The sequence below is a fragment of the Rhinopithecus roxellana genome, chromosome 17 (assembly GCF_007565055.1).
Source record: "Rhinopithecus roxellana isolate Shanxi Qingling chromosome 17, ASM756505v1, whole genome shotgun sequence".
Taxonomy (NCBI): domain Eukaryota; kingdom Metazoa; phylum Chordata; class Mammalia; order Primates; family Cercopithecidae; genus Rhinopithecus; species Rhinopithecus roxellana.
In genome coordinates, this window is record NC_044565.1 from 12,206,776 (window position 1) to 12,223,375 (window position 16,600).

Sequence of the window (16,600 nt, forward strand, 5' to 3'; positions counted from 1 at the left end):
GTACATAGTTCCTCCTTTAGCTCTATGAAGTTTGATCGATTGAAGCCTTCTCTCAACTCATCAAAGTCATTCTCTGCCCAGCTTTGATCTGTTGCTGGCGATGAGCTGCATTCCTTTGGAGGGGGAAATGGGCTCTGATTTTTTGAATTTCCAGCTTTCCTGCCCTGCTTTTTCCCCATCTTTGTGGTTTTATCTGCCTTTGGTCTTTGATGATGGTGACGTACTGATGGGGTTTTGGTGTGGGTGTCCCTTCTGTTTGCTAGTTTTCCTTCTAACAATCAGGACCCTCAACTGTAGGTCTGTTGGAGATTGCTTGAGGTCCACTCCAGACCCTGTTTACCTGGTTATCAGCAGCGGAGGCTGCAGAAGATAGAATATTGCTGAACAGCGAATGCTGCTGATTCTTGCTCTGGAAGCTTCATCTCAGGGGTGTACCCCGCCATGTGAGGTGTGGGGTGTTGGTCTGTACCTAGTGGGGCATGTCCCCCAATGAGGCTACTCAGGGGTCAGGGACCCACTTGAGCAGGCAGTCTGTCCATTCTCCTATCTCAACCTCCATGCTGGGAGATCCACTGCTCTCTTCAAAGCTGTCAGACAGGGTCATCAACATCTGCAGAGGTTTCTGCTGCTTTTTGTTTAGCTATGCCCTGTCCCCAGAGGTGGAGTCTACAGAGACAGGTAGGCCTCCTTGAGCTGCGGTGGGCTCCACCCAGTTCGAGCTTCCAGGAGGCCTTGTTTACCTACTTAAATCTCAGCAATGGTGGGTGCCCCTCCCCCAGCCTCACTGCTGCCTTGCAGTTAGATCTCAGACTGCTGTGCTAGCAATGAGGGAGGCTCCGTGGGCGTGGGACCCTCCCAGCCAGGTATGGGATATAATCTGCTGCTGTGCCGTTTGCTAAGACCCTTGGTAAAGCACAGTATTAGGGTGGGAGTTACCCAATTTACCAGGTGTTGTGTGTCTCAGTTTCTCAAGGGATTCCCTTCCCCCTTGCGCTTCCCAGGTGAGGTGATGCCTCGCCCTGCTTCAGCTCTCGCTGGTTTGGCTGCACCAGCTGACCAGCACCGATTGTCCAGCACTCCCCAGTGAGATGAACCCGGTACGTCAGTTGAAAATGCAGAAATCACCCGTCTTATGTGTCACTCGCGCTGGGAGCTGGAGGCTTGAGCTGTTCCTATTTGGCCATCTTGCTCTGGAATCCCCTAACACTTTTTTCAAGCAATGCCTATGCTTTTCTGGCCTGAGTTCTAAGTTAGGTAAAACAGCGATGAGTGCTCTGTCAATCCTTTAAGTAGCCCCAGACAGGCTAACAGAGACTTAAACAAGAATTTGTAAGTTCTGCTTTGCTTTCTCTAGAAATGGGGATCAGGGTGCAAGACAGAATGCAGTTGCTGATTTCAAGACTGCTGCAACACCAGGGCACTTGCGTTGGAAGGGCAAGCAGAAATGTCAGAAAGCTTTCTTGCCATTTTAAAGTTGCCTGTTGTTGACTCAGCATTTGCTTCATTGCTATAAACTTTTTACTATTTTCCAGAGTTCTGACAAAATTGGCTATGCCTGTTCCTGCTTTTATATATATATATATATATATATTTTCTTTTTTTAGAGATTGGGGTCTCACTATGCTAACCAGGCTGGTCTTGAACCCCTGGCCTCAAGCCATCCTCTCATCTCAGCTTCCTAAAGTGCTGCAATTACAGGTGTGAGCCACCACACCCAGCCCCTGCTTGTTTTTCAGTGTGCCTACTCCACCATGTCGCTCAAGTGTGTATATTTTCAAACTACCCTGTAGTGTTGTGATGGGAAATAAATCCCTGAGCCTTTTGTATGACTCAGATCAAAAACTTAGTTTATCCTATTAGAAAGATTAGAAACATGATATATCTTTCACTTTTTCAGGGATAGGCTCCTCATTAGAAGGCTCCTATGTGCCAGATGCTATACAAGAGTTTTCATTTCTCTTAAATGTTTACAACAAGCTTGTTGCCAAGGCTGATCTTGAACTCCTGGCCTCAAACGATCCAGCTCAGTCTCACAAAGCATTGGGATTGTTTGGCCAACTAATGACTATCTTAAGTCTTTTGTTTCAATGTTTATACCCTCTTTTTTCTTGACTGGTTGTATCACTATGTCTTCTAGAACAATGTTGAACAGAAATGGTGACAACAGACATCCTTGCTTTAATATTTCACCATTATATATGATGTTAGGTATAGATTCTTCTCACAGATGCTCTTTATCAGATGGAGGAATTTATATTCTTACTTTGCTGAAAGGTTTTTGTAGTCTGAGGGGGTGCTGCATTTTGTCAAACGCTTTTTCTGTAATAATTGAGATGATTGGTTCTGCAGTCATCGAGATGTGGATTTTCTCCTTTATTCTGTTCGTGATTACACTGGTTGACTAATGTTAAACCAATCTTACTTTCCAGGAATAAACCCTATTATCTTTTTTACACATTGCTGGATTTGATTTGCTAATTATTTTACGGACTTATTTCTACATTCATGATAGATATTGCTGTTATTTTCTCATGATGTCTTTTTTAGGATTTGTGTCATATATGGCATTTCTTAGGTACACCTAAGTATCATTTATTCAAGGACCTAAGAAATGCAAAAATCAATTCTGTTTTGAGGTGGTTTTCCCACCATGAAAAAAAATTTCTTTAAAGTCATCTGATTCTGTAAAAATTTCACAATCTTTATGTGAACAAAAAGCTGAAAGAAATTCAGGGAAAGAATTAAGATGTATATGAATTGCCAACTCAATGTTTTGTTCTTGCTAGTTGTGTTCCCCCTTCTTATTCCATCCATTTCACAGTAATAAGAAATAAAGAATTTTACATTGAGATTTAGGTAAATTTTTGAATTACAGTATATGATAAAAACCTTGAGGTTCCAACTCCAGGTATAATGAAATTTAATTGAAAATTACTATAGCAGTTTAAGTAAATTTGTAGTTTTGAAAGTGGTTTTAATATTTTATCTTCCACAAAAAGGTAGGAAGGTTTCTCAGCGGAACTTAAAAATATAAAGGAACACATGCACCATATCTTTAGTTAAAAATCCAAAAGTCAGAGGATAATTTCCAAATGTGTACTTTAATAGAAAAAAATTACAAATTTCATGTGCAATAGAGTATCTGCCACTTATGTTAAAAAAAAAAAAAACCCAAAACTTTATGTACACATAAAAACACAACATTTTTGTAAATAGAGAAAAGATCTAAAAGGATAACATTAAAATGAAAACAGCAGTTACCTCTGGGGACAACAGTTGTGTGGAAATGCTAACTGCTTTTCAACAATGGTTTGAATTTTCTAGATGAGATTCTATTCTTGTATAATTTTGTTACTAAGATAAACATTAAAAAATTCTTCATACCAGTGAATCATAAGTCCTCACTGCAACGGACATAACACACCCAACTCCTAAAATAAATTATATGTAATTTTGAAGGTAGGGGTGACATAAAAGTAGGCTGTATTATTCAAATCCTACAATATATTCAAGTTTTTCCAATTATCTTTTGGGCAACAATTTGCAAAATATATTTACAGTTTCCCTTAAGTTATTTAATAAGTAGACTTAGAAAAATTACTAGTAAACTGACATTTTGGAAAATGTTCTTAATTTCTTTTGATTAAATTATCTTGCCTCAGTCTTATTAGACAAATATTTTATCAGAAAATGAATCACATGTTCTGAGTATTTAAAATATCTGTTCCCTTCTTAGTCCTACCACCAATGACCAAAAAACAAAGTAGTAACTTGCTAACAAGTAATGTCTTAATGCATCAAAAAACATCAAGAAATTTAAAAGAAAGGCCAAATATGGTGGCTTAAGCCTGTAATCCCAGCACTTTGGGAGGTCAAGGTGGATAGATTGCTTGAGCTCAGGAGTTCGAGACCAGCCTGGGCAATGTCGCAAAACCCCATCCCTACAAAAAAAATACAAAAATCAGCTGGGCATGATGGTACATGCTTACAGTCCCAGCTCTTTGGGAGGTTGAAGTAGGAGGACTGCTTGAGCCCAGGAGGCAGAGGTTGCAGTGAGCTGAGATTGTGTCACTACACTCCAGCCTTGGTGACAGAGCCAGACCCTGTCTCAAAAAATATAATTTAAAAAAATGAAAAGAAAAATAGCAAATAAGGAAAACTTCTGCCACAAGCATGGGCAAAAAATCAGTATCTTTAAAAATATAAAGGTTGTAAAGTCCATAACAAATAGATGGATATTTCAGAAATAATTACAAATGGCCAAAACAAGTATGTTTACTCTCTAATAGCCAAAACAAAATAAGCTATTAAAATAAGATTATTTTTACCTTTCAAATTTTCAATGCATTTTAAAAAAGGATAATAACTATGCTGGTAGGGATTCACTAGCACTCACACACACTTGTGTTGGTACATTAAATTAGTACAGATTTTTCTAAAGGACAATTTGACAATCAGCAAATGCCTTAATCATTTAATACTCAGCAAATAATTCATTCCAACTGAGATTTTCATATTGACTTATTTTTAAATAAAGGTAGTTAAAGAGAACTAAAAGATATTACTGTGGTTCAGGACAGAAGACTCACTAGCATGCTCACTTAAGCCAAAACCTTTGGCAAGGTTTCTCCAGTTCCCCTCTTAAGAAAACTGAAAGACCAGCCAAAAGAATCAAAGGGAAACACATTGAGCTCTTAAAAGCTTCAGTGCATTTAATTCCTTAGGACACCACAGAATCATGGCAGCTTTTCATGATGCCAGAAGGTAGAGCATGGGGGGAATAGAGGTGGAGTCTTGCTTTTTTGCAAATCCTACCTTCTCTTACAGGGAATAAAGAAGACAGAGGCACCAGCTTCTTCTCAAGCAAAGGAACTGAGTGTAACTATATTAAAATTTTAGGATTTTCCTATAAAGTTTATTCAATCTTTTTAAATTAGTGATTTAAGATGGTCTAGGTGATGCTCTCCTATGAAGGATTCTGCTTGATTCAAAGCTTTTATTTTCACCAAAATCAGAATTATTTCTTCGACTTTATTCCTGAAAAACAAAACAAAACAAATTTCTCCCTTTAGAAATGCAACGTATGAGGGGACAGCAGTCAATTCAGAACCTGATCATCAGTTGTTAATCTAAAACAAAAGCTTTACCTTAAGCTAGTATCTAAAAGTAGCATAAAACACAGAGAGATGCTGCCATCTCCACTTAATTATAAAGTTCAAATACAGACCATTAGTGGATGTATTCTGGCAAATTTCAATGTGAATTACTGTAAAAAGTAGAAAAACATACAGTAAGTCTATCAGAAATTTTAGTAGTGCTGCGTTGCTACCAGCTTGTATGAGACATTGTGGTGGAAGCAATGGTGGGAGTATATTCACACATCATGACATTAGCAAATAATACAAATCTGAGTCTTTTTTTTTTTTTTTTAAAGGGACTTGGTCTTGCTCTGTTGGCCAGATTGGAGTACAGTGGCACAATCATAGCTCACTGCAGCCTCAATCTCTCAGGCTCAAGCAATCTTCCCACCTCTGCATCCTCAGTAGCTGGGACTCAGGCACATGCCACCATGCCTAGCTGATTTTTAAATTTTCTGTTCTAGAGACAGGGTCTTGCTATGTTTCCCAGGCTGTTCTCAAACTTCAGGGCTCAAGTGATCCTCCTGCCTCAGCCTCCCAAAGTGCTGACATTACAAGCGTGAGCCACCGTGCTGGTCAAATCTGGGCTTAAAAAATTTTTTTGGAGAGGGAGTTAACAGGAATACCACTGTATTTAAGCCGCCAAACATCTGGTGCTGTGAATGAAACATTCAGAACAGAGAGCTAGCTACTGCTGGATAAACACCAAGCTGCAGACCTGTACTTAACAACTGTTGAGTCTCTAAAAATGGCCAGGAAAATTAAAAACATATTTTAAAAGTGTGTAATAAAAGGGTTTTGATTTATAGTTTTAATTCTATATTCCCCTGTGCTATAGCTTTTTGAATGTGCTTAATTTGGAAGAGATTTACATTTTAAAATATGAATATGCGTAAGCCATCCCAAAGGTAACCATAAAAATATCTACTAACTCTACAGTATCACAAAGTTTTAACAAATTTTTAAAAGTACAGTAAAAATACAGATCTTTCTAAAAATGGCTGAGAGCATACAGAATCCTTGAACTATGTTTATAGAAGTGAAAATAAAATATGCATCACCTGAATTCACTTCTAGATAATCTATGTGCAGACTGCAATAAAAACTGAATGAAGTTTTCCAGCTGTGGAATAGATGTTCTCATGGTAGAATTTTCAAACCATTTTTCTGGTAGACATGCTGCTATCTGTTAATCAAAACACATGGCTGGTTTACAATGACAGTATCTAAGAACTCTTGCTAACATAATCTCATAGTGATACTGTAAGCTGAGTATCATTCTCCCCATTTTATAGTTTATGGTTTAAATAAAAATTTGTAAAAATTTCCCTTTATGTCAAAGGCTACATATATTTTGGAAATTCATTCTTTAATCCTAAGAACTTAAAATACGCTACTCTCTATGAATACACTCCCTAGTAGTACTAGTAATTCTTTCTATATTCTTGTATTTGTGAGTCATTAAATCTGTACAAAACATAATTTACACTTAAAAACCAGAAATGTCTAGACACAAAATATTTGGTCAATACAACTCATAATACACACATTCACTATTATTTTATAAGGAAATTGGGTGTCCTAGCATATAATCTATATAAATTTGAGTTAAGAAATCAAATGGGTGATTCTAAGATATATAGAATGAAAGATAAATTATGTTTTTATCCTCTATCAATGTAATACATTGCTTTAATGGTAAAGCAGCAGAATAAGTCAATGTACGTGCATTCAATTTTTCTTTTGGAAATGGAAATTACATTTTATCACTGTCATTCTAAGAGTAATACAAGATTTTGAGAAAAATTTTGGTAAAAACAGAAAAATGTTAGAAAAAATTTAAAAAGAGAGAAAAAAAACTTCCTCATAGAGGAAACAAGGGAAAAAAAGAGAGGAAAAGAGGAGAAAGGAAAAAACTCGATATTGTTCCTGGAGAGAACAAAGTCTGGCTGCCTGTTCTTGAGGTCCAAAATCGAGATTCAGGCAATTGGGAAAGAAGGGAGTTTATTTCTGCCACCTGTTACAGGGAAGTCAGAGTAACTCACCAGACCAACTCAAAGTTGTAAGGTTTTTTCTAGTGCTTGTATATATTTAAAGCTCCGTGCTACGTGTGGGATTGGAATTGGGGGTTTGCATTCGATCTTTATCTCATCTTTAGCTAGGGACTAGGGTCTGGAAAGCTTTCTCTAGAGTCTTGGAAAGTTTCTTAATCTTATGACAGAATGAGGTGTATGTGTAAGAATGCTTTTGTTATTCTATCAGAGTTTAGGGTCTGAGAAAAACCCAGGCGGGTTCTTAATGGGTTGGTTTCTGCATTCCAGTTCTTGTACTCAGGTACCAGTTTCTCCAGTTTTAATGTTTAGCTTAGACTTTCATTAAAGTTATAGTAACAGGTTCATGGAAACTGACTGTTCTGTTTGCTAATGGAAATCTGGCCTGCCACAGCATCACACTATTCAAAGAAATTCCTAATTATACAGATTATGGTACAGTTGGTAACATCAAGATCAATATTTATAGAAAGCAGAGAGTTGGGGAAAAAATTAAAATGCACCCTATATATTATACAGTATATTAAATAAAGGTTCTAGAATGCACTCTAAGATTGGTCAGCATTTAAAACATGGTTGAGGCAAAAGACTTATTCTACTCCTTAATCACCTGTTTTAACTATTCAGGAAAAATAGAGAATCATTGACTGCCTAAGGCAGAAGATCCTACAAGTTTTGTTAGATAAACTATCTTTTTTTAAAAGTTTTAAAAACAGCCTTTACTATTGAATGTCATTTGCACTTGTTTTCCCCTTGTTTTGTATCACAAGTTTCAATAAAATTCTCATTTAACCATGGAGCTTTTCCATTAATGATCCCAGCACTAAAAGTCTATTTTCTTGGCCTGGTTTTCTAGCCATATGCTGTGGAGAGAATGCTGTGTAAATATATTTCCTCTTCTCCACTTCATAACAGACCCTATGGTCAAAGGGACCTAAACTAAACCTGAACATAAAATGGATGATGATTTAAATTTTTAATATATAATGCTTAAAACTGTATGATACAAAAATTATAGCCAAAACAATCATGGTTGGCTAATAATTGGTATATAGTTTTATGGCAGGCTAGGTTTCCATCAGCAACCAGATGAATCAGTTTCCACTAACCCTTTTCTATAATTTTGACGAATGTGTAAGTTAAACATTAAAGAACTAGAGAAACTGGTGCCTGAGTACAAGAACTGGAATGCGAAAACAAACCCATTAAGACCCCGCCTGGGTTTTCCCAGACCCTAAAGTGTGATCAAATAATAAGAGTGTTCTTACACATATTCCTCGTACCAGGGCCCACTTAAGATTAAAAAGCTTCCCAAGAGTCTAGAGAAAGCTTTCCAGACCCTAGTTAGATTAGATAGAGACTGAATGAAACACTCTCCCTTGTAGGTGCACTCTCCCACGTAGCATGGAGCTTAGAATGCATCTAAGTGCTGGGGGCGGAAAATTCTAACTTTTAGTTGGTCTGGTGAGTTACTACAACCTTTTCCCCGTAACTGGTTGCAAAAATAAGCTCCTTTCTTTCCCAGTCTGTCTGCATCTTGCTATTGGACTGTGAGAACAAGCAGCCGGACCCGATTCTATCTGGGAAAGTGTGTGTGTTTTTAAATCACATTATAATTGTTTTCTCATATTCTTAAAAATTCTTCAAAAACATAACTTTTGCGAACCCAAAAGTATCTGAAACAGGTTCTGAGATTTATTTTCCTTTCACATTTTTATCTTATGAGAACACCATCATGTTTTCAGAGATATTTAGGTGTTTCCAGCTATTTTCTATTATAAGTAATGCTATAACAATATTCTTTGTACTTAAAATCTATATGTGCATCTCTAATTTTTGACTTAACTTACTTTGGCTAAGTCAAAGAATATAAGCTTTAAAAGTTTTGTACTCATCATGCCAAAATATTCTCCAAAAGAGCTGTATCCCTCCTTCCATCAGTGCAGGGGACTGTTTTCCGGAACCACTGCACTGCATACTCTAGGTGAATGGTGCCCCTGCAATGATGGAATTGTTGTTTTCCTGTGTTTATGGTAACACTGGAAAATATAAGTAAAACAACAACAGCAAAAAAATGTTTGCCAACACAACTGGTCAAGAAAATATCCTTCCTATAAATAATTTCCATTTCTCTGATTATTAGTACTATTGATTATTTTTCACGTATTTTAAGGTTAATTTTACGTTTCCTTTTAGGTGACTTGACTGTTGCACATGTTTTGGCTATTTTCAGTCAGAACATTTGAATTATTTCCTAATTTGTAACGAGTTTTTTAATTTAATGTGAATATTAATCCTTGTTACATGTTAACAACTTTTTATTTCCTAGATTCTTAACTTTTCTTTTTAACTTTCTATTATAGAAAATTTCAAACATAAACAGCAGTAGAAAGTATAGTGAGCCCAATGAACACATTCCCCAGTTTTAATAATGATCAATTAATCTCAACACCTTTTTGATCCACTGAAGTTTTATAAAATTTTTTCAGATCTATGACTTTTTCTCATTTCTTTTGCCTTTAAGTTTAGAAGGAAATCTCTCACTCTCAAGTACAGTTATTTACCATTTTAGTATACTTTATAGTTTCATTTTTACATTTTAAAAAATTTTACCTGAAATTTTTTTGGTATATAGTGAGAGGTGAGGATTTAATATTCTTTTTGTAAACAGCCAGCCATCCAGCATCATTTATTAAGTAATTTTTCCTTTCCCTACTGGTGATATTTCAAACCAGTATACTATCTCTTAAATACAGAAGAGCTATTCTGGATTTCTAGTTTGTTAAATTCATTTGTCAATTTTTTTGTTTGTTTGTTTTTGAGACGGAGTTTTGCTCTTGTCACTCAGGCTGGAGTGCAATGGCGACTCACTGCAACCTTCCACCCCCTGGGTTCAAGCGATTCTCCTGCCTCAGGCTCCCATGTAGCTGGGATTACAGGTGTTAGCCACCACACCTGGCTAATTTTTGTATTTTTAGTAGAGACGGAGTTTCGCCATGTTGGTCAGGCTGGTCTCAAACTCCTGACCTCAGGTGATCCACCTGCCTTGGCCTCCCAAAGTGCTGGGGTTACAGGCATGAGCCACTGTGCCCAGTCCATTTGTCTATTTTTATATGAGTATCACACATTTAATTATTTTGTTAAATAATAGATTTTAATAGCTAAATTTTTTAGAAATGATAAAATTAGAATCAGTTTCTTCACAACTTACCTGGTTGCATTTTTTAATCACATCTGGCCCAGGTGTGGCATTGAGAAGAGCTATAATAAGGTAACGATTTAGCAGCTTCCCTAGTCCTAGTTCTTGCAAGGTGTCATCTGTAAGGAGTCCATTCCAAAGAAGAATATTGTGGAAGAGCTAAAATAAAGTATCAAGTAAATATGTACCTTTTCTCCAAAGAGAAACTGTAATAGTCTCTAACAAAAATAAAGAGTTGATCAAACTAAAATTCTCACTACAATTAGCCCTGTTGGAACTGTCAATTTTAGAATACAATATCTCTGAATAAATACTTGATTCTTTCCAAACTCCATGTATTTGCTCATCTTATTTTCATTTTCTAGGATAACCATCCCCAAATCAGTCTCAAATAACTTCACTAGAGTCTTTCCAGATCAATAATCTTCCTTCCCAATCCATTTTCTCTCAAAGCCGAGGACCATTGAATATAAGACCACAGGACCACGTGATTCATAAAGAACTACTTTCAAAACTAGGGCCGCTATTACCAACATGTGACCTTGAGAAGGCAATCAATGCTCAGAGCTTCATTCCTCTGATACATAAAGATTAATAATCACCTGTGAATTTGAAGATAACTTGGATTAAGTAACCATAATAAATTGTAATAAAATATTGGTTGCCCTTTCCCTCTACTAAATTCAGATCTTTCTGCGAATTTTAAGGTGTTTCTTTCTTTCTAGTACTATATTCACTACTCTATTGTTTTACTAAAATGTAATGCTTTTTCACATTTTATCTCATTGTTGATGTTGTTCTCTCTTCCCAGAAAGCCTTTTCCCTGATTCAACCACATGACAAATATTAATTCACACTATTAAAACTACTCTTGCTGAGGTCACCTATATCCTTCTAATTGTCAAATCCAATAAGCAGTTTCAGTCTTTCTCTTAATTCTCTTCGGTGGCATTTAACATTCTTTTCTTCATTCTTGAAAATCTTCCATTTAGCTTCCTTGAGGCCATTCTCTTGTGATCATCCTAAGGCTCATAACTGATTCTACAGTTTCCTTGAAGCCTCCATGTTCTCCTCTTCTGTTAGTATTTCCCAAGGTTCTGTCCTTAGCCTACTTCTCATGCTTCACCCAGTCTCCTTAGAGCTTGTCATTCATGACCATGGCTCCAAATATTGCCTACAGGTAGTGGACTCCTAAATCTCCAGCTCAGATCTGTCTCCTGAAATTCAGACTCAAGTATCCAACCACCTTCTAGACCTCTGTATCTCTATTTGTTCCACATATACCTTCATTATGTCCAAAATAGATCTTATCTTCCCTCGATCAGTTATCGAGTCCTTTCAATGCTTCCTCCTAAACATTGTTTGAACCTTCTTCTCCTTCCCATCTCTATTGCCACTGACTTAGCAATAATTTTAAGGCCAGGGGTTGGCCAACTATAGCTTGTGGGTTAAATCTATCCTGTCGCCTGTTTTTATAGGGTCCATGAGCTAAGAATGGTTTTAACATTTTTCAAGGACATTTTAAAACTGTTTTTAAACAAAATATTTTGTACCGTGAGAAAATTATATGACATTCAAATTTCAGCATCCATAACTTTTATTCAAACATAGCCATGTTCATTTGTTTATGTACTATGACTGTTTTTGTGCTATGGTGGCAGAATTGAGTAATTAGACAGAGACCATGTGAACCACAAAGCCTAAAATACTATCTAATTCTTACCGAAGAAGTTTGTTGTTCTTTGTTCTATAGTAAACAGGATTTTTACAAAATTTGCCTTTTCATTTTTGCAGTTTTTGCTCACCTTTAGGCCTGACCAGAACTGTCTTTCTTGGAACTCTGAATGAGGTGATGTTTTGTTTTCTACAGCACTAATTAGAAACAAAAGGAGGAGAAAGGAGAAAATGCAAAGAACTATTAGCCTTTCAGAACCAGAGTTTGAGATCAGACTTTCTTTTAAACCAACCAAACTAAGCCTTAATGGAATATAAACAGAGATTGTCTGATGAGATCCATTGGAATTACAAATTTATGCACACTCTGACCCAATGATCTCATTTTTGAGAATGCCTCTTGTAGATATATGTGCACAAGTATGGAATCTGTCTATAAGATTGTTTACAACACCAGTGATGATAGTAGTTCACCAGTCACATGACCATCATAGGACATCTAAATGATGGTAAACTTTATAGCTTAAAAAAGAATGAGGAAGCTGTTTATATGATGGATGACATGTATAGAAAGATCTCAAGAGGTACTAAGTGAAAAAAAGGTACAAAACAGATTACAACTTTTTGAGTATACTTCCTTTGCTGTAGAAAGGAGGATAACATAAGATTATAGCTTATGTAAGTACTTCTGTTTGCATGAAGTCTTGAAAGATAAAAATTACTCAGTGTGATTATTAATGCATGCACATATGTGAGTAGAAGGAGAAGGGCAAAAACTGAGTCAGGGGTGGGAGTAAAACTTTTCATTTTAATAAAATTTTTTTAGTAAAATAATATATACTTATTTATAAATAAACAATATACTACATTCATACATCTGAACCATGTGAATGCATTACCTATCTAAAACATTACAAAGCAAAGTTTACCAGGGCAGAATTTTTACATGTAGACATCTCATGACTCAAAATGAATCAGAAAGCTTTGAGGTTCCTTTCTTCCCCCTCCAAAAAGCTCCTCCATCCTGTCAGTACTCACTGGATTGCTACAGTTCATGTATCATTATAACTGATGCCTTCTTAGCAAAGTTATGATCACACATCAAATACTACTTGTTTTATAATTTAAAGTGACTGCAGAATTTACAGGTGCAGTTTCTGGTTCCTCAGTGTTGTGCTTCCTCTGTGCTAGGCACTGTTGTGTTCTGAGCACCCTCTCCATCTCCCTAATATCCTGTGAGGTAGGCACTAATTTTATCCTAATTTTATAGATGAGAAAACAGGTGAGTAAAAATATCTACTAACAGTGGACTTGTGCTCTTTACCACTCTATATCACCTGCTATGTTCCTAGGATATGTGTAAAACTAAAACCAAAACCCAAACCAACCAAACAAAAATACATCTAAGCACCAAGCATAAAGCACAGCATAAAGTAGGTCACTGAGAAATATTTGTTGAACTCTCAATTTGCATCCTCATAGAGTATGTGTACACGTTTTGAAAACACTATAGTTTCTTTTGCATTGCATTCTTAAACAAATCTGCACTCTATGATCGGCTATTTCAAATAATCTGGAAAGTAACAGCTCTTACCTCTTTGGATACAGAGGAATAAAAACATCATCTTCTACTGCCTTCTTCATTCTTGAAACAATGGATTTAAGTAAATCCTATTATTACAAATTTGAAAAGCATCAGTGATAGTAGAAGACAGAAATGTATTTACCAAAAAAAAAGTAATTTTAACAGCAGTACAAATTTGTCCACACTCACAGAAGCAGCTGTTAAAATAACTATCAATTGGGTATAAACAAAACCTTATTTATCCATGTTGCTACATATGGGTATAGTTGGATCATTTTCATTGCTATATAGTATTTTGTTGCATGAATACTACTGATGGAACACTTAGGTGATTTCTGGTTTGGTGGCTATTATAAATAATGCTGCCACAAAAATTCTTGTACATGTCATTTAGTACACGTCATACATCTCTAATGGATATATATACATAGAGATGGAATTGCTGGAGTATAGTTCATGTCCATACATTCAACTATGTACAAAAAAACCAAACTAGAATAGTGGCATCCCATTACTGCCTGCAGTATAAAAGAAATCCTGTTTCTCTACATACTTACAATAATTGGCATTTTCTTGTTTCTTAATGTTTGCAATTGTAGTGGGTATGCAGTCATATTTCATTGTGTTGTTTTAATTCTCATTTAATTATCACTGAGTAATGTGCTGTTGGGTATCTTTTCATATTCCTGTTTGCCACTTGGCAAGCCCTTTTACAAAGTACCTAATTAAGCTGCTTGCCAACATTGCTTTTTTTTTGTATTAGGTTCTGTCTTTTTATTATTGATCTGTGCAAGTCTTCTACATACTCCAGCTGTGGGTCCTTTGTTGGTTTGTCTTGTGTCCTGTGATGCAGAAAATCCACTTAGGGAAATCCATTTTGTTTGTATATAAAAAATTGGAAATAACCAAAATATTCAATCATAAGGAATTTTAAGGAGATGTTACATCCATCCAGTGAATTTACCATAAACTTTAGCTGAAGTTTATGATGACTACAGTAACAGACAACTATAAATATGCAATGAGATAACATTAAGCAGTAGTTGTATACTAACTTACATGCCTATTAGGATTATAACTTTGAAAAAAGAGCCTCGATGAAAATATCCTACAATGGTATTAGTCCTTGTACTAGGGTAAAAGATAATGAGTGTTTATTTTTTTCATGTATTAGCAATATTACTGTAACGATATTCTTATTCTTAAAAAAGTATTCATATTTGAAAAATGAAAATGGCATACATACTACACACTAGAGTAAAAGTTTTTTAAGTCAATGACAATGTATACAGCACAAATTCAGCTATCACATACTGTATACTAACTGAATTATCCATAAATGTAGAATTCAATCAAATATATTTTTCATAAATAGCATAATGAGCTGAAGTTGTTTCTCTTTCCACTTAATTATCTGTAACATATTCCTCAAGTGGCCATATATCAACATTTATTCAATGTTAAAAATTAAAACTCAGTTGTATTTTACTCCATTCCTTAAACATTCTGAATTCTGTTAAAAGAAAAAAGAGCGTTTTCTAGACAATATCTCCAAAAAATAGCATTTGAGTTTATGTAGCTTACTGAGTTAGGTGTTCATGCTAGAAAAAAAGCTGCTTTGATTTTTTCATTTAATTTTAATGATTCTGAATGCCAGCCTTGACAAATATTTCCATATTGTTTAAATTTTGTTTCTTAAAATAGTTCTATTGAAAATGAACTATAAATAAAGGACATTATTGAATCAACTGGCAAAAGTTGAATATGGATGGCAGATTGTTGATAAATTTGCTGAAACTAACTACTCTGGTTATATAACATAATATCCTTGTCTTAACAAATATGCACCTTGTTCTCAGTATTGAGGACAAAAAATATTGTATGTATATATTTAAAGTGGAAGGGCTAATGATAAAGCCAGTGGGGCAAAATATTAATGACAAGTAAATCTGGGTAAAGGGAATATGGAAGTACTACTCTTATTCATGAAAGTTTTCTTTCAAAGTATTAATATTTCCAAATAAATTATTTAAAACAAAACATAAATTTGCTGGCTGGGTGCGGTGCCTCACACCTGTAATCCCAGTACTTTGGGAGGCTGAGGTGGGTGGGTCACTTGACGCCAGGAATTTGAGACCAGCCTGGCCAACATGGCAAAACCCTGTCTCTACTAAAAATAGAAAAAATTAGCCAGGCATGGTGGCACATGCTTGTAATCCCAGCTGCTTGGGAGGCTGAGGCACGAAAATCGCTTGACCCCAGGAGGCAGAGGGTGCAGTGAGCGGAGATTGCACCACTGCACTCTAGCCTGGGTGACGAGAGTGAGGTTCCATCTAAAAAACCCCAAAAAACTGAAAAACAAACAAACAATAAAACCCCACATAAAACCATAAGCTATTAACTTTTCTAACTATTAAATAACTTCATTTATTTGGTGGAAAATAAGGTTCTCCAAACAGTTTTAACAAGCATTCTGAATCACACGTTCAGACTCACATACAACCCTTTGCATAAATATACTTTAAAACAGCTTTAAAGAGGCACTTGTGTGATGCCCGTGGTTTTTATGCTGCTCTGTATATCCATGGAGGTAATCCCAGGATGATCTGGACAGATGTTGGGGTGGTCGGGGAAGAATAAGGGCAGGTGCTCACAACAGCAGGAGCAGTTTTACTTCTGTGTGTGTGTTTGCATATTGGATTGTGTAAGATTTATTTGAAATAGGTTCTGTTTATAAAAAGCAAAAAATGAGTCTGAAAACCACCAATCTATCTGAACACCCAAGTGATGCTTAGACTTATTTTCACATTTCTACTAAATGGTTCATCAACCATGTCTAAAACCATTTGCTGATCGGGAATCATTATCTCCTGAGGCTGCCCATAACTTTGGACTATTAGATTTCAGTTAACAAGGATAGTTAACAAACTTTTCCCTCCTACAGCTTCTACTC

The 16,600-nt window shown here is 35.9% G+C and overlaps 1 protein-coding gene across 4 annotated transcripts in view; it reads right to left on the bottom strand.

The window, feature by feature from the left end:
• Positions 1-4,673: 4,673 nt before the first annotated feature.
• GCFC2 (GC-rich sequence DNA-binding factor 2) overlaps positions 4,674-16,600 on the bottom strand; it is a 49,532-nt gene continuing 37,605 nt past the window's right edge. For 3 of the 4 annotated variants that reach the window (XM_010362802.2, XM_030921140.1, XM_010362801.2), the window contains 5 exons: positions 13,657-13,733; positions 12,194-12,260; positions 10,401-10,547; positions 6,200-6,324; positions 4,674-5,037 (listed from right to left, as the gene is read on the bottom strand). In XM_010362802.2, coding sequence (XP_010361104.2) covers positions 4,929-5,037; positions 6,200-6,324; positions 10,401-10,547; positions 12,194-12,260; positions 13,657-13,733 — 525 coding nt within the window. In that variant the 3' untranslated portion in view covers positions 4,674-4,928. Of the gene's footprint in view, positions 5,038-6,199; positions 6,325-6,917; positions 9,229-10,400; positions 10,548-12,193; positions 12,261-13,656; positions 13,734-16,600 lie in introns of those variants that run through there. The other variant, XM_030921139.1, reaches the window with a different exon arrangement.